General features: G+C 37.5%; 1 protein-coding gene across 3 annotated transcripts in view; it reads left to right on the top strand.

Annotated features, from left to right (window-relative positions):
* The window catches only part of ZNF385B (zinc finger protein 385B), a 140654-nt gene that overhangs the window by 80535 nt on the left and 33171 nt on the right, over nucleotides 1-26948 (top strand). For all 3 annotated transcript variants that reach the window (XM_065750485.1, XM_065750486.1, XM_065750487.1), the window contains one exon: nucleotides 12143-12273. In XM_065750485.1, the coding sequence (XP_065606557.1) occupies nucleotides 12143-12273 (131 nt within the window). The remainder of the gene's footprint in view (nucleotides 1-12142; nucleotides 12274-26948) is intronic.

Genomic DNA, 26948 nt, shown 5'->3' with positions numbered 1-26948 from the left:
TGTTTCTAGAATAGAGAACAAGGCTCCTGAAGAAGGTGGAAGTTAAAGGTTATTGTTCTTGTCTAGCTTCAGTGCTGATCTGAAAAAAGGAGCATATAAAAAAAGGCAATGGTTTTCTTACAAATAAAATAAAATGAGGCTAGAATTAATGATTATCAGTTTTTTATTTTAACCCCATGATCCCAGAAGCTTGGATATTTTACCGATATGTAAAAGTCTAAATAATTTTTGAGTTTTTCCCCAAAAAACTGTGAGAAAATCGAACTGAGACTAGTGCTGGAAACCAGCTGAGAGGGGAATGATTGTAAGAAAGGTGCTTGATGTTAGAGCTGGGAGAACTGAAATTAATTTCTGTGTAGTTGAGAGGTACTGAATAAGCAAATCTGTTCTTAAACAAAATTAGTGGTGGATGAATTATAGAAAAGGAAACTATATCCTTGTAAGTAGTTTGTGTCCAGTACTTGACAAGTCTCTTTGAAGTATTGGTTGATGGGTTGTACTGTGAAAATTCTGCCCTTTAATATATACGTATGCTGTCAATATAGCACGTACCAAAATATCTTCTATAGACTTAAATTAGCTGGATTTGAACGCTGCTTTCTTGAGGTTAACTTATCATGTTAGCACTCTACATTTTGTAAAGGTGTCACCTCAGTTCTCAAATGTAGGGTTCCTGATAGTTTGAGCTGTATGTTATCAAAGCAGGCTTTTCTGCTCTGTGGGAAAGGTGGAAGGTGGAGACTGCACCTGGATGTTACTTGAACTTGATGGCATCAACAAGCCCTCTTTGCACACAGATAAACAGAACAGCTTTAGTCAGTGACACTGTGAAATACCATTTGTTTTAGACTGCAGAGAACTGGGTAGGTACTGATGTGGTCCTCAGTTGCTCAGATCTCCAGTTACATTTTTCTTTCCCTTCTTTGTGTAGATAACATTTAAATATTTTAAAATTTGTTTTATTCAAATAATCCTGCTTGTTTGCAGTATGCAGCACGTTAAACTTCCACCCTCTCCTTGCCTCATGAGAGAAGTATGTTTCTTGCTTGTTTTCTTTCCTCTTGATGTGGGGTTTTTTGTTGTTATTGCTGTTTTGTAGCATGTTGAGATGGAATATTCATAAAAGAAAAAATTCAGGGCTGTTAGTGTCTCATCTTCTACTCAACAAGCTCAGTTTCCTTATTTGTTTTCAATTGTCTAAGCTGAAAAAGCTTTCTAAGCAGCTTTTGATTTTGAAAGTCTGTGGGTGAACCTGAAGCATGTATATAACTCAAATAACAGGTATTTAAGAGTTTCTAGTCATGTTAGATGTACTTAAAACTATTTAAAGTGTATCTCTAAGCCACATATTCTGTGTCTGTCAGCTGAAGGGCATTGCAAGGAAATTCAGAAGTGGCAAGATTGCTGTCACTTTTACTTTCATCCTTTTGGGGGTTGGACATCAGGGTAAAGAGCTGCCACTCATTTGTCCCACTGGTAGGTGTATTCAGCTGTCGGAGAGCAGTAAGAGAGAGGAGACAGAATGGGGGGAATCTAAATGAGACTGAAATGAACATAGGCAAACCTGTTCCCCTTCTTTTGATGAGATTGAGATGAGCTGATGGAAGTATGAGATTGTTTTTGCCATGACGCTTAATAAAATTAATTTTATTTTCATGAGAGATGGGATAACAGCTGCACCTGAGATTGGCAGGCTCCATTTGCAGAGAGATAATAACCAAAGTAGTAATGGCTTTCCTGTACCTGTTACATTTTATGAACAAGACAACTAGATACACAACAGTGCCAAGAATGCCTGCACATCTTTCGTGTGTGTGCCTCAAGCAACTGAGGGCCGCTGGCTGCAGGCTGGCCCCAAGCTGAGCAGCAGCTACTTTAAATGACTATCACTTCATGGTCAGTGCTATGCCTGGTCTCACAGTGACATTTTACATCCCATTGCAGCCCTATCCTCTTTGTTTGAATCTTCCAGGGAGCATTTCCCTTCTGATAAGATCTGTGTTAAATCTGATTCCCTAACAAATTTGCTAACCCTCTAAGCAAAGCTGCTCTTTTTCTTAAATCCAGTATTCTTCTGAAACTGAAAGTAGCAAATGATTCATTTTGCTGTGATGTGTCACCAGTGGACCTTATTCTTTGTTTGCAAGTCAAATATGTTTATACCTTTGTAACTAACTTTTTCAGTGTGAGCAAAACTTTAAGAAGTTCTCAGGCTTTGAATGAAAGATAGACCACATGTCTGTATTGCTTTTTACCAGTGTTAGTGCCGATCTCTCAATATCTAATGGCTATTAAGGATGAACTTTGAAATGCCAAAAGAGTATTTGTAACTCCATTGATTAATCTTTATAGTTAATAAATATAATAAGTCTTATTATTTTTCTCTGTTTTCTATCATGAAATTGAAGTTCCAGACTGTAAGCAAGATCTTGATAGTTGTCCCTGTATGATATTTGCAAAGTAAATAGCAAGCCTATGTAGAATTCTGTTGTTTATAATTCTGTTTTTTTTCTGGAATTCTGTTGTTTATAATGGATGCCTTTCATCATTTTGCATGGAAGCAGATCATTACAATGGATGTCAGGGACATGACAACTAGCACCTGTGCTCATGGTGTGTTATCATGAACTTTGATAGAAGTGCTTTGTGGAAAATTGAAATTTGAAATGAAACAGAACTTATATTTGGGAACAAAGTTGTGATTTTTTAAATTTACCGTTACAGATAAGAAGTCCTGCTCTTGACTATGGTGCTTGTTTGTTCTTGATATGAAAATAAATGTTCTGTGAACATTTATGTTCCCAGTTCCATTATTTTGCAGAACTTTCCATTTCAGGTACAGTGGTTGCAGGACTCTATTCAAATTGCTTTGACATAAATAGTATTTATACAAAGTGGAAAATTCCACCTTAATTATGAGAGAGAATGTTAGCAACCTTTTTTTCCCAGAGTTTGCAACAACTCTATTGAGCACTCTTAAAACGTTCAATTGTCAACAACAAAATCAGGCAAAAGAGTAAACATGGGAAGCTTTTCTGCTTTGTCTGCAGAAGGTGGTACATAATCATCTCAGAATGATTCTTGTGCAGTGTTTATATTGTTCTCTGCAGAAAAATGCAAATACCACTGAAAAACAAAAATTTCAAGCAAAATAAGTGCTAGTATTTCCCATTAAACTGAAAACTTCTCCATGAAAAGGAAATATTTCTATATGCTTTCATATATTGCCAAGCTTTTGGCAATCTTGTTTCAGCAGAAAGGACCCACTTTTTTGCTGTGGACTGAACAGGATAAAATCCACTGCACCTGGGATATTTTTCATGCTTGTCATGTATGTTTGTACTTTTGTTTGCTTCTGTTAAATTTATTTGTATTGATCTCTCTTCGAGAAGTTGTGATGAAACTCTCTGAAAGAACAACCCCCTTAAAATCAAGCAAGGTCATGTTTATACTTCATTAGAAGTAAAAAAAAAAAAAAAAAAAAAAAAAAAGAGAGAGAGAAGTATGTGTTACTAGCTGTAAATATCTTTGTTACAATTTGACTTTAGTGGCTGCAATCACAGCGCATATTGCTGATCAGCTAAGCCTCTACTTATCCATAAGCCATTGCTTCTGCTGTACATACATCACTATTTTATTCAGTCTTGATACTGTCTGGTGTGCTGTTGAGACTCCCAGGTTCTCTGGGGAGGTTATTTACGCTGCTTCAAACAAACAAAAAAATGTGAGCACTAAGTGTGACTCAGAATAATGTTAGTGTTAAGAAACTTCCCCTGATGTTAAAACCTGTTAAAACCTGGTGGGTTTCATTTTTTTTTATTATTTTTTTTCTACCAGTTATATCCTTTTCTCTCAATTCTCTTTAATCTCCAAATTCTTCATTAGTCTTTTAAATAGCTCTCATCGTCCCTTCCCTCTCTTGGGTGTTTATTGTTACTAGCATGTACTTATCTTACTGTTTATATTTGCTAAACTTTCTGGAGCTTGCTTCTTATATCACTCACTTCAGTTTGTAAGTCCTTTTTAAGTGAAGATGTGCCTGTTGCTTAACATAAGTATTGTCAGCAAGTGACTGCTAATTCTTTCCTTCATGGAAGGTATATTTTAATACGTTGAGCTTTGTCCCTTAAGCTGTTGCCACCTCATGAGGCTTCATGCGTAATGGTTTTGTGCAGACAAGGAAAATAGGCTTTTTCCTCCTTATCTTTCGTTGCCATTCTAACAGAGCAGTCCTTCACTCTTGCAACTCAAGTATTATGTGGAAACATAACACAGTTGTTTCTGCTGCTTGTACATTTTTCATAGTTCTGACTATGTGCCCAAAGTTATCTTTATATAAAAGAAACTTTTCAATGTCTAGAATATTTCTCTTTTCTGAAGCTTTTCTTTATCTTATTTGTGCTCTGCAATGTTGGATTGATTCATCGATCTATAATCTATCCCAGCTCACAAAGAGCAGTTGGTTTTAAATTGATTTACAGATTTCCTCTATTGTTTTGTTTGAATACGCACATACAGGAATAGAAATTTTGGACAAATCTCATCTTGCCGCAACCCCTGTTCTTGTAGGCATAGAGGTTTACAGACACAAAACTAGTAACGTTTTTCCTCTTCTGATCACACTGGAATCCAGCTGCTCTTAGATTTCTTCTTATTCCCAGCTTAAGTTCATCCTTTCTTCCTTTGTAATGGATGCCAAGATTTAAACACAGTGCTGCATATGGGATCCCACCGCATATGAGGACTTCTCTGTTAGTACTGGAAATGAATTTAGAATGGATCACAAGACAAATTTCCTAATTCTTATTGTAGAATGTTGATCTTTTTTTCATTATTTCAATCAGTGCCATTAAATCTGGAGAAAATAAAATGTTGGGGTTTTTTTCTTCTTTTTATTCTGTCAGCGGTGCCTAAGGAGAAAGAGAGCAGTGGTGTAGGTTGCTTCTTCTGTGAACCTGGGGAATGACAGGGCTCTCCCAAATGTTAGGAGAATATAATTGCAACACAGTTATTTAAGTGAGATGCAAGTAAGATATCTCTAATAATTGTACTTACCTGCTCATTCCATCTGTTTAGCTGTCTTTCACAGAAAATCTACAGGGACTCCAGTTGTTATTTCAAACTGTTATAAATGCAGTACAACTACAAGAAGAGTAAGAATTTCTTGATCTATTTGTCTGTAAAATTGCGAGTGAAATTACACTTTTATTCAGTTTTTCCCATATGCTCTCACTATGGGTAAATATCAGTATTTGTTCTCAATGATTTTGATGTACTAACTGCAGAGATTAGGGGAATAAATATTTCTATTGAAAACTAATGTTATTATAATAGAGGTTTTCAAATATCTTTTCCACGATTGCTTTCATATCGAGTGCATGCATAGCATTTACAATATGTAGTCTACACTGTCATTGTTGAAATGAATATCCTTTATTCATAAAACATTGGAAATGGAAAGCAATTAGAGAAATATTAAAAATTCATAGAAATTTAAGTGATTCAAGGTCAGTCCACAGTATTTTATTGAGGGATAATCTGGTCTCATAAAGATTTGCTTGCTTTGCATGTTTGTTTTTTATTTTACAGTCCTTTTAAAAAATACTTGCGGCACATAACTATACTTTTCTTTCTGATTGCAAATAAGCTATGTATAATTATCAACACTAGGTAAGTGAATAATGGTTGATTTTTTTAGGTTTGATGAAATGGCAGAAAATCCGTTCATTTCATCAGCATCATGTTTCAGTTAATTTTTGGTACTAATGTAATTGATGGAATCCTACATGTTTTTGAAAAGTAGCAATACTTTATTTCTGATTTTATACAATGATTATTTCTGATTTTATACAATGATTATTTATTTCTGATTTTATACAATGATTATTTATTTCTGATTTTATACAAAAGGATGGTAGTGAATTCTGTCAGTGTGTCTTGATAATGCATTTATTTTGAGATAATAATGGAAATGCTGACTTCTAACATACTGGAAATCACATTTCAATTTGTTGGGGCAGAATTATTTCCATAATCTGACTTAGTTTAGATAAATCATACCTGAGCATGAAGAGCTGGAACTGTGTAGTATACAGGTAATTTGCATATTGCAGTGAAGTTGCATCAAGTGCCCCTGGGTTTTTTGAAGCAACCACTGAAAAAACAAACTGGAGTGAAAATATTTGGCATGTCTTTTCGTATCAAAACATTGCTCTGAAAGATTAAACCTGGGCTACTGCTTTCTCCTAACTTGTGTTAAGATGCTTTCTCTTAATGCTGTTGAATAGCCATAAGCTCTGCACCAGTTCTTGCTGCCTTTATTTCTAGCCTCTAAAAAAAAAACCCAAAAACCTATCACCACCAAAACAAAACAAACAAACAAACAAAATGACCAAGAACAAAAATTTGAGAATTCTATCCATTGTTAGTTTCTAGACACATATAGTTTGTGCTGTTTAAGTTGGTTAATAAGTCAGCACTAGATCTGACTTCTTTGAGTTTCTGAATAACATCTAAGAGGGCTGAATTCAGTGCACTCTCCAAGATTTAAAAGGTGATTAAAATACTAGCTAGCTCTAGTGATAACCATATCAACCCCAAAGGACCTGCATCCTCCTTCATTAATGAGTTAGTTTGCCCTGGGGATGTTAAAGTTCTTAGCATTTTTCCTCTTGGCAGAGGGGGGCCTGTGCCTTATTTTATATATACCAGGGTTCTTCTTCAGTGTATTTTTTTTAAAAGTTGCATTGTCTGGATAGTGAATATCTCATAGAATTGTGTTAATTTGCCATTTGGGAGGCCATTGAATGAGCAGCCTTATCTCTCCTTTACTGCTTCATTTTCAACAGATTAAAATCATAAATCTCATTTATTTTATATTACAAGGAAGGGATATTTTTTCTACTGAAGTCTGGATTAGTTAAAATTACTGACATACTGTATTTATTTACCTTGTTCTGTATTTAAGAGAGGAGATTGTAATGTTCATAAATATTAATGATATTCTACAATAGCTTTTACTTTAAACATTTTGATATCAGTACCTGCTTCTCAGAAACTTAAGATTGATTCACTTGGGCTTAATGTTTTAGAATTTTATCTTAATCATAAGCAGGAGCACATCACACTCTGTAATGCCCATGTAGCTTATTTAAAATAACTAAACCAGAAAGTTCCAAATCCCTTGAACCAATAACGCTGGGGGGAAAAAGTATATTCAGTTTAGTATAGGGAGACATATTAGTTGCTGTGGTGACAGATGTCATGTACGTACTTAAACTAGAAAGTGTCATTACTTGCAATGAACCAGTATTACCTTTAATTTATGGTGAAGAAGTCACAGTGAACATGGCTGAGGCAAGGTGGAATGGGGGCATCAGATCCTAGGCAAGATACCTAGTGATTATTTTTTTCTGGGGTTCATTTCTCTAGCTAGGTGTTTTTTTTTGTTGTTGTTGTTGTTTTTTTTTTGTTTTTTCCATATACACAATCTAATTGTGTCAGTATTCTCATAAAACTGCATAAAGGCAAGTGTTGGGTTTGTTTGTCTCTTGTTGGTTGTTTTTTTTTTGCTTTTTGTTTTTTTTCTTTTTTTTGCAAATCATAGGCATTAGAGCTGAAGAGAGTTTTATTCGATATGAAAACCTAGGTACTACCTCTGGCTCTAAGCTGTTTATAAAACTGTTTTTGAGTCTCATGCTGAATAAGTATTTCTGGCAATATTCAAAACTTGCACTGACAAAATTAATAAACTGTACTGAAAGCTGTGGAGACCCAGAAAAAGGTTATGGATGAATGCGTGCAAAATTCTCCCTGTATTGTTCCCTGAAACATTTCAAACATGTCCTGCCTGGTCTTAAGTCTTCTGGAGTGTTGAAGGAAAAGGCTGTAAATTGAGATGACAGTGTGAAGTCTAAAAGCAGGGTGACTGTACTTAGTGTGGTTGCAGTATGTAATGAGTTCAGCCAACATGTGCAAAACTAAAGGGACAAGTTGTCATCCTCTCTTGAAGGGATACTTTTGGCTCAAAGCAGTGTCTGCAAAATGCTACTCTAAAAAGGTCAGGAGAGGAGAGAGCTGAGAACTCACTCATCTCCTCAGTTGTTCTTACATTCCTAAGTTCCTTGGCTGTGTGAGCCTACTATACATTGATCTAGGAGGCTATGGTTCCTCATAGCCAAAAAGAGTCAAACAGTTCAAAGATGAAAAAGCCAGCATGGCCTATCCTTATACTGACACTTTTTAACTTTAACTATTGTAGGTAGTGGTGGATGTTAACAAATCGGATGAGATCCCTTTGATCCCCTTATTATACTGTGTTGGATCACATGTTAAAGGTGACCATGTGCAATCTGAAATGGATGCAGATTGTCAATGGGATACTTTCATTCAGTCTCACATCAGTTACTCTCCCACTGTTCCTATCGTGAGTTTGGACTAATTGGATCCAAGGACTAAAACAATATAGTAACATCTTGAGGTGATGAAGAAGACCAAATTGATTATGGCTTTGGATTTCTTTGTATTGGCCTTTAGGGGAACACTTTTCAAGAACATGCTTTCAAGTTTGAAGTGTCATTTGTTTCTTTAACTGAAGCTTTTCACAAAATGTTTTGGATTAGTAGGTTTTGTGGTTTTTTGGTTTTTTTTTTTTGTATGTATAATGGGTATAATTGACCCAAATCAGAGGAATTAATGTGCAGGCATTCCACATTCCTGTGTGCTTGTAAGAAAAAGCACTCCAGGAGAAAAACATAGAAGTTGTGCTCTTGGGTTTCACTGAACGTGACATCTCTCCTGGTTGAGCAATGGGTACTAGCCCTGACACAAGCTAGTCATGTGTGCCTCTGCCATGACTGTGTTCTTTCACAAAATAAGACATTTTGAATCATCTGCTCACATGAAAGCCTGCTTTCCCCCTCTTACACAAGAGTAAAGGAGACCATTTGAGGATTTGGCAGTCTGCTGCTTGCATGTCCTCTGTATAGGTAACTCCTGCAGTGGTACTCACAGTTGAAGGTTGTTTCTTCTATTTATTTAATTTTTTTTTAAGAGGGAAAATAATGTTTATAAATTTCTAACCTGAACAAATTAATTTACAAGAAGTATCCATTATTCATGCTGAAGATTCACAAGTAGTTTAAAACAATCTGTGTTTGACATGGTAAGTTGTCTTTATCATTTAAATGCTAATGAAATGGTAAACATCTGTTAAATTTATGATGATAAAGAAGCCTGTCAGCTACATCTTTCTTGTGCCAGCATTCCAGTTTAGCTCAGGTCTGCATACAGATCTGGTGGAATGATGGTAAGAATTTATTTGTCCTTTGGAAGTAGTGCCAGTGGAAAATGGGCTCTGTCCTGTGTAATAGGATAACTACCCTGAAGTGCTTCTTCCTGTAGTTCATCTTCACCTGGTCATTCTTCCAGAGGCTTTTAAATGTGGTCCTGAAATCAAACTTCAATCCAGTGGGACCACTGATATTTGGTTGGCAACAGTAGCAGTAGCAAACTGCAAAACAGAAGTGAACAAATTTCTTATCAATACCTCCGCTAATCAATCCAGTAGCTGTGTACGTTTTCTGTTCCATATGGACTCTGAATGTGTCATAGTCTGACCATGTATTGTTATGGCAGCAGAAGCACTATGAACTGCAAAGCTGAATGCGGAATTCAGAAATGTTTGAAATGATCTGTGCCCAGCTGAGGAGTACAAAAAGATTGCCATTTTACTGGATGCTGATTGTTTTCTAATTAAAAAAAAAAAAAAGAATTAAGACAACGATTTTCTATTCCTCAGTTAAAGACAGCAACAGAAACCCAGTCTAACACTGATTTTAAACTTCAGTGACAAGTTAACCATGTTGTTGTTTCTGTAAAATATAGTTAAAATAACCATAGCTTCATATGCAAAGAGAGGACAGGTCTTTCATTAACTCTGTAAATCTTAATTGCTTCTGAACTCCAAAGATAAACTTTTATAAGTCTGATTGATGACTGCTCTCCATGGACTTTAGATAACTGAACGTGGTGTAGCAACTGTTTGAGTACAGCTTGGAAACCTAAATTAAGTAAAGCTACTGTTTCAGAATGTAGAATTAATCATCATTTTTGCAGTCAAAGATATTTTCTTTGGTTAAATCCTTTGAGACACTGCTTTTCTGTTGATCAATTTTTATTTTATTTATTTATTTTTATGGGTATGAAGTAGGAAGTATGGGCATCTTAGGCAGCCTTTAGCTTTTTCACGTTTGTGACTCCAATAAGCTTTGACTTAATTAACTGAACCTGAGAGACGAGTTTCGTGGGCTTATGCAGGGGCAGAACACAGAGTTTAGCTGACTTAAAGACTTGAAACAAAGCTTACGCTTATGCAATTATTGAGATAGCAGAAAAGAAAATATTTTGGGATGGTGCATCTTAAACGTATTTTTCCTTTCAACTTGGGCAGCTCAGTTGGGGTGGTGTCCAGCTGTCCTCTCTCCACAGTTGTCAATGACCCACCTCTCTGCTGTCCTCACCCTTTGTAGAAGAAACAGAGAATAGATTATAGCCTGCTACTCATCTGCTAGACTAGAATATAGCATTTATTATGCTGCAGCTGTGATCAAATTGTGTCTCCAGCATCCACAAAATTTGAGCTCAGGGCTAGTTGTGCAAGTGTCTGGCTATCCAGTAAATTCATGCAGTCCCATCTGTCTCCTGAGCTTTGCTTCCCTCTCAGATACCAGAGAATGGGTTTGAAATCATGTCCGTGGAGAGAATGATGAGGTGAAGAAAGAGGAAAATTTTGTGTCCTTAGCAGAGAGAAAGGGAAATGTTGAATTTAAGACTGGTTATTCAGCACCTCAAATGAATTGCCTGGCATCTTGCAAACAGATAACAAACAATTTGATTTTGTGGGAAAATAGAGGGAAAACTTCTTGGTTTATTTTGCTTCTTTCCTCCCCCCATTCCTGACTGGGTTTAAAAAGCTCAGGCAACTTCTGTGAGAAAAAGCTTAGTTACTGTGTTGGCTCTGCTTGAGACCAAAGAAGCTCCCCAGAGTACTGTTATGCTCCTGGCTGATGTGCTGGCCACTGTGAGTGGGAGAGAGAGGTAATGATGGAGAAATTCTGTCGGGGCGGGGCCTAGGAGGGAGGCAGAGAATGACTCAACCTCATGTAAAGACCAGGGAGACTTGTGTTCCAGTGTCTGCTCCAGTGCATGTTGAATTATTTATTCAACCAAGGAAGGAGAATCTGAATTTTTTTCTCATTCTTTATTTCAGTGAGGAAAATGTTATTTGAAATCTATTTTGTATGATTTCAGGGAAAATAAAACACTCCCACAGGCAGAGCTGGAAGCAGTGTGCTAAGCACACTGATGTGTGGATAGAGCAGGTAGCTAGTTATAAACAAACGTTTGGGCATCTGTGCCTTAGCATTCCTTTGGAGGTCTTGTTGGGGGGAGGTGATGTTCAAGTGTAACAACTCCAACAAGTACATTTCTGCAGAGCCCACGTTTGGAGGGAAAGAGCTGTGCTCCAATTGGGAAAATGTTGTTTTGCATTGCATTTAAGAACTGAGCTTGTGTGTATACCAGTGGGTTATTTAATTGCTTGCTTTCTAATATTTCCATTGCTATGTAATACAGAAGGTATTCTTTTAAATCTTAAGTGAAATGATATTTGTGCGGTTCCTGATTGTGCTTCCTACAGAAGCCATCAGAAGAAGAAACAAACATTGTTTTCTATTTGGAAATAGACCCCTGGATTTCAGCTTGAGTATACTGCCTGTACTAGCTGATCTAATAAGCAACCAGGAATTGCAAAAGCATCTGACTTCCATGGGCTCTCATCCTGGTCTTTTTGGCACAGGATAATTGTTTAGCTTTAGGAAGGGTTTATTCTACCTGCCAGGGTGATTTATACACCATATGCCTCTTCTTCAGTGTCCGAGTAACCGTGGTCATTGGAGAGCACTCTGCCTCATCTGCAGTATGTGGAAATAGGTTTTTTTTTTAATATTAACTCCTGCAGAGCTGCTTTATTGCCTCTGTGCATTATTTGTTCGTGGAGGTTGTGTCAGTGAGAGATAGCTATGCTGTGTGTAATGTGGAAAGGAGAGTACTATGAATTGCTGGTTTTGTTTGCTCTTGGCAGGCACTACTGCACTTCCCGCCCTTGTGCGCACACCTACCTTGATGATGCAGCCTTCCCTGGATATCAAACCCTTTATGTCCTTCCCTGTGGACAGCAGCTCTGCTGTTGGATTCTTCCCAAATTTTAACACAGTAAGTAAAGGTACTTCCGCATTTAGTTTCAGTGTAATGCTTTCCAAGCCAGTTCTGGCATCCTGTATTGAAGCTGACATACAGAACGCTGTGCTGGTTACTGTTCCCTTGTGTGATGGTCTCACACTGTTCCCAACCTTTTTGCTCTTCTTCAGCCCCAGACCTGGTTCTTGTTTGCACTCTGAAAAAGCCCCATGGTTGTTTTAATGAGCAATGGAATAATTTTGAGCTTTTGCCTGGGCATGTGCATTTCTTTGAGCTATAAAAATGGAAAAAGCTAATGTTAATAGGAAAACTAGAGTGACAGGTAAGGCCCAGATCCTCCACTGATACATCAAGTGCACTGAAGCCAATATTTTTGCATGCTACCAATCCTGTTTCTGTGTGTGGAGATATTTTAGCTTGGAACGAGTTGGCAACCAGTAAGTTCACATCAACAGGAAGGAAATTTCTGCAAGTAATTTCTGCTGAGCCAGTGATTTGTTGATCCGTGACCAGACCCTAAACTGTAGAGCACTGTGACTGTCACTGTTGTGGGGAAGAGAGACACTGCTACCATCAGCAGGCTGTGGTCAGCTGAGCTACCACCACACTCTTCTTTTGCAAACTTATCTTCTGCTTGAAGTTTGTATAACAAGAGGATTTCTTCTTCTTCTTCTTCACTTGCAAGTAAATCTTGTGCTACAGCATGTGGTGCTATGATATGATTATGAGGTAATATAGACAGCCAGCTTCTCTCAAATTTCTGCAGCCTCATGTGGGATTGTACATGAGTATGGATCTGGGGGCACAGGGACATGCGTGTATACAAAGAGAGAAAAGATACAAATCCAATTATGTTAAAAGAGCAGGAGCCAAAACTCAATAAAACTTTAGAATTCTAGTGCAGGAGTGTGTCTCATCTCCTGGACACAATGCAATTCATATTCATTATCCCTCATCAGTACATTTGTGAGTTTGGTTATTGATTTGTCTGTTTTCCGATTGCACTGGTGTCATAGTGGAGCTTTTTCACAGAACTTTACATAATGCCTCAGATTTGTAGCCAACCATTATTTGCTTTCTGGGGGCATTATTGAATTTCTGAGTTGCAGTAGCCTCTAAAGACATTAATTTTGATATTCAGACTGGTTTTGCCTACAAACAGTACCTTACATTTATCTGGGTTACATTTGCATGGTTTCTAGAGTCTTTATCTTTCCCACCTGTCACTTCTCTCCAAAATTCTATGGATTTTAAAAGAGAAGCCTGTGGCCAGTGGCAAATACTGTCTACTTCCTCCCACCACATACACCATATTGTACTCCCACACATATACACCACATTTTTAAACTCTCCTTTTGGAAGGACAGTATTTCAGTACTATGCTATTTCTAATTCATGGACTTTGCCATTTATCTTGTAGGTATTGATTTTTCCTTAATTGTCTTTTATGATGGACTTTAAAGCTCACTGGAAAACTAAATCATTTATGGTTATCTTCTGACAGGCACAGTGAACACCAGCTGTCACATGCATCCTTTCTTTTTAACTTAGCACAGCCTTTGCACATGCAGGCTTTTGTGTTTATACTGTTTTTCCACTGTGAATACAAATAGGTGTGGGGAGAGTACATTAAAAAGAAAATCACTTTTTCAAATCAAATTTGAGTGAACAGAACAAAAACCTACCTGAGTTCTTCAGAAGTGCCTTCATATTTCTTCCTATGTGAAGGCATTGGAAGAGCACTTTGGCCCTTCTGCCTGACCCCAAACCCATCAATTGCCCTTCAGATTAATAACTCACAAGGAAACCTTGTCAGGATCTGTAGATAGGGACACCTGTGGTATACAGTACTAAGTCTCTTTGCATTTGGTAGGGCTGAAGAGAACACAGGCACATGCTTGTGTTCACTGAAGATGAAAAAAAGAAATGTCATCTTAAGAGAACTTCATTGCATCAGAACTGCTTTTCTAAGCTCGATCAGGAGGTGGTTTTTAACATAATCTCAATTGCCTGAGAAATAAGTTTCTACTTAAGAGTTTGGTACTGCAATTAACAGGGTAGGAAAACTGATGCAAATTATATTAACCAGAAACCTGTTTAAGGGAGCACCCATACTGTGCTATAAGTTCTCTTATACGTGGAAATACATAAACCTCAGGTAGGCCCCTTTTTTGACAGTTTTCAATTCTGAAAACCACTGTGGCAATATGGAAGAAACATTGGTGTCCCCATTTCATTTGTGAACATATGCTGATCACATGCTTTTCTCTGCATGGCATGCTTTCAGAGAGAATGCTGAGAAGACTCTTATTTTTTGAAAAGTCTACCCCAAGTGTATCTTATTTTCTTGATGCAATTGTGCGATTTACTTTAAAATGCTTTGTTTCTGTTTCTCCTAAAAATTAGTAGTATTTATCAATTCGTACTCAAGTATAGGCCTCAGAAAAAAACACATGTGAAAGCTAAACATTCTACCTTGCCCTGGAATGAGAGCAGTGCTGCACAATTCAAATTCAGTCCAAGTAGTGCAGCCAGGGCCCTGTCAGTCTGCACAAAAGCAATATCAGCAATTTCTGAGATTCTATCATCATAGAAAATGATCAGCAATTCATATGCTTCCTTCCAATTTTGTTATGGCCTCAGGGGTAATCAAAGATTATACTATCTCTTGTAGCATTTGTATTGGTGAGATGCTTCCCATCTAGCTAGACCAGGATTGATTTTATAATGCTAATTTGTACCCTCATTGTGGTTTTCATGACTCTGTTGTTGCTTCAGTGCCTGTTCAAGCAGAAGACTCTACTGAGCCTTTGCATTAGACTTCAGGTCTCCACTGCAAAGTGAACCAGAAGTATTTCACATCTGCCAGGGAAAGTGAGCCAGCTGGAGTGGGTTACAGGAAGCTAAGGAGGAGCTGACTGGTAATGTGGTCAGATATCTCTGTCTTTTCTCCATCATTAGCCTCACCCGGACTAAGTATCCCTGGCCTGTCCCCAGGAGTACCAGCAGGGACTAATTTGCTCTTTCCTCTCCTGCATTTTCAATTATGTCGCTTATTTTCAGTTTCTACCTCTCCAGTTTTCACTTGCTCTCCCTGAAATTTGAAGGGCCCCTAATCAGGCTGATCAGAGCACAGTGCCTTGTATTGATGGCTCCTTGCCCCACACCAGCAGCCTCTCCTGGTTCTGGTCCTGCACTGAAGCTCAGCAACTTTTTGTTTTCCTTTCAGAATCTGAATTTCAACCCTTTAGTGTTCTGCTGCTATGCCAGAGCACACTCCTGAGCTCAGCCTTGTGTGCAGGAGGAGTGGACTAGAGGTGCAGCCAGATGACTGGTGGCAGCCCGTTGCCTACTGTCCCCTATACACATGCAGCCTGTCCATGGTCCCTCAGTTCCCCTTCTCCCTTTTGGGATTGTGCTGAGGGCCTTCTCTGTTCATCTCCCTCAGAAATGTTTGGCTTCAGAAAACACATGAAATTTCATAACGGCAATACCTTTGTGGTTGGATATTAGAAAAAATATATACTCAAAAACAGGCTGCCCAGGGAAAGTGGCGGAGTCACCATCCTTTGGAGGTGTTCAAGAAAAGGGATGTGGCACTGCGGTCTATGGGTTAAGGGGCATGGTGGTGATGGGATGATGGATCATCTTGGTGATCTTAGTTTTTTTTTCCAACCTTTATGATTCTATGTCTATATGATTATTATCCTCAGTGACTTACAACACAGAATAGAAATTTAAACAATTAACTTAAAAGTTATGGAGTAGCTGGATGCTTTGTTTTAAACCAAGAAATGACAGGTATTTTTTTGTTTGTTTATTACTGGCATCTTATTAGCCTCTTTTTATAGTTAGTGCAGGCACACGTGGCACGCAGGTTTTCCTCTGCTCCTTTATGAAGTGCTCAGAAATGCTTATCCCTTCCCTTTCAGTTATCTGGGATCTGTGTGATTGATTCTGTTTTCCAGATCATAGGCAGAATCACTGAACTACAACATGAAGAATTAGCCTTATATGTGTTAAAAAGAGGAAGGAAAAAGAGACCATTTCATGTTTTCTGAGGTGTTTACAGGTGAGGAGGGTAGAGGATCTGGAACTCCACAATAAAGCCTGAACAATGGAGACTTGTACATACACTTAATTAGTCCAGCAGCCTTATTCCTTATAGAACGGCAGTTTCTGCAGAGAAATCCTAGCAGTCTCTGAATACAAACCCCCAAGTCCTCCAGAATGTCTTCCTTGGCTACATGTTTTGTCTGCCTTCCTAGAAACCTAGGAATTAGTTTTCCGAACACCTCCATTGTTATTTATTCCGTCTCCTAGTCAGCACAGGAAATAGATAAGAAGCCTTAATCATCACTGAATTGCTTTCTGAAATTAGTGTCTTCATGGCATGAAGAAGTCTTAGTTAAAAGGAGAGGATTGTTAGCCTTAAATATTTTAGGCATTAGATCATTGAAGGATAATTTGCAAATAGGCTGTGAGGAAAACATCTAGTCTCACAGCACACAGTCATAAATTGCAATCTAAGACACATGTATTCCACCACTGTATTTATAAAGATCTCAGTAGTTTCTAATTACAAGATTTCTTATCCTAAGAAAAACTCTAGTGCAGCTTAAGAAAAACCTGAATTCCTGAAGTGTCAGATGACTGCAGAAATGCCTACTCATGTGACCTGCTGACTGCTCAGCATTCCTGCCCTTGCTCACAGCTGCCTTGAACCCTCTATGAGAAAGACAGGATTACTGAATTCATTATTAGTTAATAAATGATAGGAATTTAACTGATAATTAATGCCTGTTGCACTCTCTGAATGTGGGTATATCTGCTGGTCTTTCAATTTAGATACGCTCCATTTTACGACTATTTAGATATAGCCCATTGCAACTTAAAGTCATAGCATAAGGCCTGTCTTTGGTTAGCATGCCTGAGAGCTGCTTGTGCATAGCTCTTGAGGCAGTGACCAGCCCATTTCAATTGCTGGAGTGGGGCTGATTCCAAGAGCTGGGCTTTCAGCCTATTCTGCTTTGATCACAGCATGTTTGGTCCCACAGCAGAGACAAAGTTCAGATGCTTTCCCAAGTTAAGGCTATGTAAAGAGAAAGTCCTTTATTGTTAATGTATTAGAAAATACTCTTTTCTTCTTTTGTCTGCTTTGAATCTCATTCACCTAGATTTAAAAACAAAAACAAACGCATTATGATTCTGTGTTGTTTCAGGGCGGGTCTGATGAGTAACAGAATATTCTTTTAAAGACTTATGCAAATGCTGAGGTTTTTTTAATCAAAAGAATTGTAAAGGATGCTTGTCATGTGTGGTACTGATCAAAACACCCTGAAGCCAGAAACATCATTATTGATTTTTATATGAAGAAAGCCTTTTATTTGTTCCTGTGGAGAGCAGATGACAGTTGTCAGCTAACATTAAGAAGTTTTCAGTTCTCACTGGCTTCTTATTTATATTCATCTATTTTATACATTTAAATTCAAATGCATGCATACGTATAACTTACCCTCATTTAAAATATGCATTTTTAATATGTAAAAGGTAACAGTTCTTTTTCATTTTGTAAGACTAGGCTATCTATGCCCTTATTCTCTCCTGTTCACAGTATTGATTGAGGCTGCGTATTTGGCTCTAACCTCTCTTAGCAGGTTCAGATGTGTAGAGGAAATTAAGATCTACCTAACAAGATATCTCTCAGATTCATGTGATGTTAGTGTTCTGGAACAGGCAGGAAGCTAGCTAGCAAAATGCTAGCAAAGCCTAAAGCGGACCTCCCAGAAGTAAAGGGTAAGGTCTAAGGACGTCCTCAAAGAAGAAAGCAAAAATCAGAAATCTTGCTAACCTCACACGTTATCCAAGCTTTTCTGACTGCTACCTCTTTAGCTTGAGTCTTTCAGCAGAATTCTATTGGAAGGTAATGTTTCCTATTACTTTACCTATTCAAATTATTTTATTGTCAGATGGTAATGGATAGTGCAAAAAGAATAGCTTTCTCTCTGAGTATATTACTAGTTTGATTTCCAGCACATCTCAAACTGTATAATGTTTTGGGTTTTTTTATTCCTGCATCTGCAGGCAATGTGTATTTCTGATAGTGTTTTTCAGTTAGCTTAACACAGCCAAATGTTCTGAATAATAGCAGCCTTAATAATGAGTAGCAGTTATAGAGTATCTTCCGTTGGAGAATTTTGAAGAGCTGTAAGCATGTTATTTAGACCTTTCATCTTTCTTTGTGAGGTTAAAAATATTTTTATCCCTATTTTACAGATGAATAATACAAGTACAGTTAAACCTGGAAGCTGGTAGAGTCAAAAAAGAATGAGAGATTGCCAAATTGCTAAAGTAATTTTTTAGCCATTGGGTTCATACTTCGTTCTTGTTCTCTCATTCGGTCTGTCACTATTGTAAGAGTTAAATCTATTATAAACAGAAACTTCCCAAATAATTCATTGTCCAATAGCACATTTGGAAACTCTATCCTTTTATGTATCTGTATTGTTATTGTGATAAGACCAGATTCAGAAGTTTTTACTTGTGTAAGTATTTGTGCCTTGCCAATTCTTTCTGAGTTAAGCCTTTCCATAGGCATAAAATATTTTAATTTTTTTTACAGCAATTTCTAAAACAGCAGTGACATTTCATTTGTAGAGAAGTTTCTTTAAGACTATCGTAATTAAAGTTTTCTCAACCTGAATTTATTTTTACTGTTTAGTAAATATATCCATGGGTGAAGAGAAGGAAGGGCAGAGGGAATAGTCGTATCACTGAAAAAATGAATTAAAAGATGCTTTCTCAATTCCCTTCTCTATGCTTAAGCACGTTATCAGGGGAGAAGGGAAGGGGAGAAATTAGAGTATTTATATTACTTCTTTTGAGTTTTGAATTTCTTGATTTATGCCAGAAAATGCATAGACAGAGTGAACAAGAGCAAAAGCAAAAGAAGAACCCTGGTTTGAATTCAGGCAGTATAAAATGTTATTCCTTTTGCTTGGGTTGGTATAAGCCACTATATTGCACTGGCTTAACAGAAATAAAATTCTGCCTATAAGGCCAGACTTCATCCTTGGCCTCTTTAGCTCGCTCAGACGAGTTCCTGAAAGTTAGATTTTCTAAGTGAAAACCTTACTGAAAACAGCATCTGCTCCAGCACAGAGCTCCCAACTGTGGAGCTTCAGCCGACTACTTCTCTCTGACTAGGTCAAAATACAGCAAAATTGTTTGTGTTAGTTCACCAGATGGATAAATGAGCCTCTCAGTGAAGATGTAGAGCTATGCTGCCCAAGCTGATGTTGAAGCAAGAAGATTAATGCATTTCTTTGTTAAAAAAAAAAAAAAGATTTAATTAAGTAGGTAAAGGGAAAGCATATTTCAGCATACTGTTGTCACTTCAAGTGCCTGTACTTCAGTGTCTTATTGAAAATCTGAAGAGGAGTCAGAGGAAAAACTAACAAACAAATCAAGGCTTTTATGATGAGAGGCTTAAGAAATTCAGTTTACTTGGTTTACCAAAAGAAGGTTAAATGCTGATCTGATTGCAGTGTACAAGTGCCTATGCATGCAGACATTAGGGTGTCCTTTAATCTAATTGAGTGAGACACAACTAGATGGAGTACTTTGTAACAGGCAAAGCAAGGTATGGATGTTAGCTGTGGCGATACTCCCTCATTATCATCATTTCCTCAGTGATGTTATAAATTTATCTTACTTGAAAACTCTTAAATCAAGGTGTGGTATGTTTGTATCTGCCCCCTGCTCCCTATTCCCCCTAAAATTTAAGCTCTGTTTGACCACACATTATTGGACTTTGTCATAGGAAGAGTTGAAGCTCTCTAGTGTGTAAAATTATCATGTATATTTTAAGAAATCAGATGTAATGTCTTCTAAACCAAAACAAATCTTCAAATTACTGTGGATGGAGCTGTCAGTATTCTTTGTAATTGCAGATACAAGAACAGAATCAGGAATTGTCCTTTTTCATTTTCCTGTGCAAGCTAGACTTTAAAGGGGAGCATACAGGAGGGTAGTACTCTAGGGGACTCTTCATTAGGCCGTTGGAGTGGACATAAGGAAGTGGAGCCCAACTGCTGCTGATAGGAGACAGAAAATCAATGTTCCGAGTCCAGGGTTCCAGACCTGCAGCTCTGTTGGCAGAAATAATGTAGAATTTTCAAAAATAAAGTTAGTTCAACAGTAACCTCTAAAAGGAAAATTGATAGAGCTGAATTATTAATAATTTCATCTTTTTTAAGACATAAAAGGCTGTTCCCGGTTTTGGATGCCCTTGTGCTAAAATAGTCTTGTACTTAAAAAAGATATTGAAATGTAAACTCCAAAGGTTTTTATTTCCTTTTTTATTTTTTAAATATCAACTGTTATTTCAGCAGCTCTTCATGGGTATGTGCAGTATGACATGTTAGCAGGTGAATTACAGGATTTTTGTTTTGTTTAAAATGCCTTCTGGCTGATTTCTCTGTCTAGTGATAGTGTGCAGAGGTCATGGCTCACACAACCACTGTTTTCCTTGGGGAAGCTGGAGCTTGCTGCCAAATCGATCAAGATGTGGAGGGACAAACAGCGACGAGTTGTATTCGGGAAGGTTTGTGTTCAGGGTACAGTGTTCCTGTGTTTTTGGAAACCATGTGGGAGAGAAGGGAGATATTAGTCCCTGAGGTCAGACTTGTCTTGGTGGGTGCAAGGAATGCAAGCTAATGCATTTCTGCACTTGGGGAAAGGCATCTACTCAGAACTTCTTAATTTATTTTAATTTTAAGGAGAGAGCAGACATTCTTGATAAAGTCATGGATTCGTTCCAGCCTGTGTAAGGTTGGGTTTGATTAAGATCCAAATTTTATACTATATGTAAATGCATAATGTGCAAGAACAGTAAGAGAAGCTGTGGTTTGTTAATTAATAAAAAGTGTTAAAAGCAATGATCACTTAAACCACAGGATTATGGCAAAAGAATGTTTTGTTGTATTCTAATATTATATGTTCTAATTAAATATTCGTCTCTGAATCAGCTGGGGGCAATCTGGAAAGAGCTCTCCCCTGTATCAGTTGTTCTATCACAAAATGATCAACAAGGGGAAATGGTTTCAAACAAGAAGGGAGATATAGACTGGATATAAGGAAAAACATTTTTACAATAAGAATAGAAAAGCACTGGAACAGGTTGCCCAGAGATGCAGTAGAGGCCCCATCCCTGGAGACATTCATGGTCAGGCTGGACAGGGATATGAGCAACCTGATCTAGCTGTAGGTGTCCCTGTTCATTGCAAGGGTTTGGGGATGTCAACAGTTTATGGGCTGGTTCGGCCAGGTTCTGTGGTGATTGGGGCGGGGGACCCATGGACCCATGCCCCGGGGAAGGGGGAACGGAAAAAGGGGAAAGGGCGATGGGCCTAGAAACAAAACAGCCAGAACTATCTGAGGAGGAAAGCTAATTTACTAAATAAGATATTGGGATGCAAAATAATACAATATAATTGGAATTGAAGCTAATAAATAAAATGAAAGGAGAGAGTGTCTGATAAACTGAAGGCCTTATGCTAATGCTGAAGATGTGATGGCTAGTGAGCAGCAGCTGTGTCTCGTGACAAACAAACAGTTTTTATCTTTCACTCTGAGCAGAAAATGGAAAAATGCAAAGCAGTGCGAAGTCCTCTGGGGTACATAGTTCTTCTTCTCTTCTGCGGCAGGTATACCCAGAGCTATCACTCCAAGGAGCTGGAGCATCAACTCTAACTTCCACTGTACTACATGATGTTACGATGTGGAATACCAATACCAGAAATCATAAAACCAAGACAGGGGCCAAAAGGCCTTTTAGGATCCCTTCCAACAAAAACGATTCTATGATATTTTACATCTCCTGATTTTTTTTGAACCTCCAAATATTGCAGAGAGCGAGGTGGTGTTTGCATGCCTGCCATATAAGATGTTCATCTCTGGGTTGCACTCTGTGCTAGGTTAGCAGGGCTGAAATATATTGACAGAGTTACTGTAAGAAAAGACAGTGAGTGTTTCTAGGAATGCATAAAAGCAAGGAAATGTGAAACAGCATAATGTTCACTTGAGCAGTAAATTGCAATGAGCATTAGCCCAGAGAGAAATACTTCCTTTGCTGTGACAAAAGCAGCACGAGCATGGAGAGAACAGATTTGCCAGTCTGGGTTTTGCCAATCATGTCCAGTGTTGCACTACAACATTTCTGGTTTTACAGTGGCCATTTTAAAAATGAACACTGTTGAATATGGCTGTTTACTTCCATAACTGACTTAGTCATCATGATGTGCACTATTCTGGTAGAAGGCTGTATGTAAATGGCAGAATTTACGGCGAACTTCAGTGAATCGCCGTTCTGTGTGGTGGCAACCTGCTCAGTGTTCCTGACATCTGGAGCACAATCACAGAATGAGTCATGACTGCGCATGGCCTTGTGACCAAGAAGGACGTTGGGAAGATCTAATCTGCAGGATATTTACTGGTGTTTGCCTAAGTGCTTGCTTATAATGTTTTTTTTAGAAAGATGCACACATAAGCAGATTGTGTAGCAGTTTGGAAAAATTCCAGAAGTTTATTTAGTTTCTGTCTTACATTGGTAATTTATATATGCCACTGCTTGCTTGCCATGACTGCCAGAGGGAAGCACTGGATTATATTGTCAGTTTTTTCCACATATGGTTGAAAATTTTGTTTTATGAGAGTAGAACAGCATAGTATGCCTTAAGGCCACTCTCAGTGATTGTACAGAAGTTTCTTAATGACCAGTGATTAAGTGATTCTCCATTAAATCTCTCATAGTCACCTATCAGTATTCTGTTACAACTACTTCTCAACAGATTTGATCTGAGAGTTACAATAAAAGGTAACTGAACAGATTCCCAGTCACAATTTTAAAATTTACTCTAATTTGGAGATCCCAGAGTTCTAGTGCAGTGAGACAGAAGCTTTATTGCTGCTGTTATGAGAAGATAGCTTTAGCATGCAGATTTTTGTTGTACTGGTCACAGTAATATGTATGACACTTGTTTAGTGTGAATTAATAGCTAAGTGCACCAGAAGTAGAATGAAAGTTAGGTTAATAGGCAGAAATGGCAATTTAGCCTTGCTGCTTTGCCATTAGGCTGCCTGTCTGGCTACTCAGCAAGCACCAAAAGCTTCAGCTCAGATAAATTGGGGTTTATACAATCTTTTAAACTGGAAATTGCATCTGAGTAAAAACTAATGAAAGTATTCAGGGTTTGCAATATCATAAACACCATCTAAATGCCATCTTTTCTTGCAAAGTAGTGTCAACTTACTAGTATTTTTTTAAGGCCTAGAAATAATACCTAGCTTTTTCTAGTTTTTTTTTGTTTGGTTGTTTTTTTCTTTCTTTTTTTTTTTCCCTCTCTAAGACTTGAGCATGTGACCCTTGGACTTGTAGTAGGTGATTCCATAAAAACATCAGCTCAGAGTTTGTTACTGATCCTCCATGAGTATGCTATATGGTTCCTATCCATCTCTTCAAAATGCTTTGTGGAATTTGTACTAATAGTAGAACTGAGAAGAGCAACAAAGATATTCCAAAGAGTGAGACAGCCTCCATGTGTGGAATGATCAAGTTATGCAGAGTTAACTTGATACGTGATACGGGTCTTAGGAAATTGAGTTGTGGAGCTAGGCTTAATGAAGAATAACTGTTTCTTGGCACAGAAGCTTTTAGGGAATGAAGCTCAGTGCAAAGTGTGGTGTTTTTCCCAGTGTTCAGAAGGTGACTAGGAAAGCATATGGAAGAGAAGGTCATTGGGATTTGCCAAATACATGGAAAGCATACCTGGTTCTGCAACACTTCTGTTGGGGGAAAAAAAAGTATGAATTGTATGAAAAAAGGTGGGCATGTATGTTTATTCTGCTCATTCTCTGACTAAATATGGCTTTTTGGAGGAGCAGAAGGGAAGCTAGGGAGAGGTGCTATAGAGTTTAGCCATTCTATCATTTTCAATTGCTTGTTACTGCTCCAACATTTCCAGCTTTGAAAGTCACTGCCACCAGCCTTGGTGGCTGTAGATGTTTCTCATATTTTTATGTTGTGAAATTAGAATTAGGAGGAGATTTCTGCTGAAACCTGTACAGGTTCTGTTAATCTTTGTTCACTTTGGCTTTAGGGAGACTCATTGCAAAGTGATAATATGTTCAACTTAGTCAATGTCTTAAATTTGACTGTTTAACTGATCTGAAATAGGAGAACAAGATTTAGAAGTTGTTAAACTTGGTTATGGCTACCAGAACCTCTTATTTATTAATTCTTGTCCTGTACCAGGAACAGCATAGTGCAAAATTTTATTATTTATGGAGACTGTTTAGTTGCAGTTATTTTCAGAATAAACCCATTTTATAGAACTGCTTTTTAAATACTGGTGCTCCCAACTGTGCCAAGTGTCCTGCGTCATTTCCTAATATATATCTCAATAAATAATTTGCTCCCTCTCCCTGCAATGAAGAGGATAATTTTGTTTAAAGATCTGACATCAGCTTATCCTGCAGCATTAATCATCTGACGGAGATGCTTTTTAATTTTTCCAGCATCCTGTAATCCACCCTAGTTTCTGATATATTTAAAACCTATTAATTGTTAATGTTGTGCTTCTTGAATTCTAATTGTGACCAGGCAATGTACAAGGCTCAGGTTTGGGTAGGATCAGTAACAACTCCTGGGGGTGCCCAAGTAGCACTGTCTGGAGGCAACATGAGCTATTTGGGAGTTTGTTCTTGTGTGGTGCATCTGTTTGAAACTAGGATTTTGTGTATAGTCTGCCCTGTGTGTTTTTGAGCGGATGACTGCTAACGCTAGCACTGTGGATTGCTATCTGGTACACACAGAGGAGTCATTGAGTATTGCTGCTTTTTTTGCTTTTTATTTTTATTTATTTATTTTTTAACGAGACTGCAGACACTAGTGGCTATTTTGGCTATTTCTTCTCGCTGATCTCGGACACTTCAAATGGTTGAGGTACTTTTCAGCATTACTGTATTATTCTAGTTGACTTCATCTACCAATTTCTAGTTAAGTTTAAAAGCAAAGCATATATTTTATTTAAGGAAAAAAAATCTACTCTGTAATGATACAGCAATATTTTAATACTTAAATGTTATAATATTGACTGACAGACTTACTATAAAATGAGCACTGAAGATCTTTTAATTTGCATGTATAGTTGTCCAATATTATGCTGTAAGTAGTACAAGTGAGAAACTGATTTTATGGGACTGTTACTTTATTCTAGAAGTAGATGAAACAGGGAATAAGAATATTTTGGTTTTTATTTTAGACTTTTTCACATTAAATGAAAATGAGTTGCTACAATTATAAATCAGTAGTTCATTCAAAATGGCTTTTTTTACTTTCATAATTATTTCCCTTAATATTTTACCTTCATGGCAATGAAATCCAGAATTAACGAGAAAAGCTGATTAGAAGTTATATCCAGAAAATTTGTTAGTAATAACATTTACAAAATCATGTTTTACTTAAGAAGAGTCTGGCAAGAAATCCTGTCTAGCTTCTGTCCAAAAAAAAAAAAAAATTAGAGTTGAATATTAGATTATGGATGATTGGGAGATACGCAAAATTAGTTTCTTAAATTTGTGAGCTACTACATGTGCATACATGCAGAGGAAGGCCTCATCAGTGCAGGTTTCTCTGCAAGCATGATTTTGTACCAATGGAAAATTACAGTTTTGATCCTCAGATTTAGAAACTCTGGAAGCAGCAGCTAAGTTACAGTTCTTTAACTCATTTAACTAATTATGTGACAAATTATTCTTTAACTAATAAACGTTATCTTCAACTTTTCTTGATTCCTTTTATAAGTCAGCTTAGTATCGTATGCGATGTGTATCACACTCAGGATTGCATAGCCAGGTTTGTTTTCTCATAGACAACGCTGTAAAGGAAGAATCATCACTGTGGCTGCAAACAAGCTCCAGAAAAATACGTATTTATAGTAAATTGAACTATTACTTCTTGTGGTGGTTTAAAAATGAAGTTGGGAAATAAGAATTTCTCTTTTCTTGTAGACTGCCATTTTCCCTCTCTCCTTTTCAGAATCCATTTCACATCTTAACTAAGTATAGAGGACTGTATGTGCACAAAGACTTACTGGATGATGAAGGTTGGAAGGGACCTCAGAGGTCACCTGCTCCAGCCTCCTGCTCCAAGCAACACAGCTAGAAAATCAGTCCAGTTACACTATTTTATGTGATTTGAAACAGTGCTTGAGTCAATTAGTTCATTTTATTTTTTTCTCCATACTGCATTGTGAACATTATGCTTAATTGAGGCCTCAGTGCAGTTCCAGATTGTGAAAATGCTCAAGCAAATTTATTATTAATATATTCAGTGCTTCATTTATCTCAATTTTTCCAGTGTCAGAATGTTTTCTGAGGTGTGGTGACTAGTACATTTTCCTGGGGCCAATGCACTCTGCCCATTTCTCTGAACTTGTCTTACCATGGGGTCTGTCATCAGTTCTGCATGGAAATGTTTGAGAATTGTGATCGTTTTCCTCTCAGGTGAAGTTCCTAATATAGCCTGCAAAGGACCTCCTCTCACAAAAAACATCTCTAAGAGATGAGAGATAAATGACCCTGAGTTTTTAGGGGGAAGAAGTAGTTTTTCATTAATGTCTCTTGAATCA

This window comes from Cyrtonyx montezumae, unplaced genomic scaffold (genome assembly GCF_038088225.1).
Source record: "Cyrtonyx montezumae isolate F1298 unplaced genomic scaffold, pur_monq_1.0 scaffold_7, whole genome shotgun sequence".
NCBI classification, from domain to species: Eukaryota; Metazoa; Chordata; class Aves; order Galliformes; family Odontophoridae; genus Cyrtonyx; species Cyrtonyx montezumae.
Note: the sequence above shows the minus strand (reverse complement) of the source record. Positions and strands in the feature narration are given on the sequence as shown.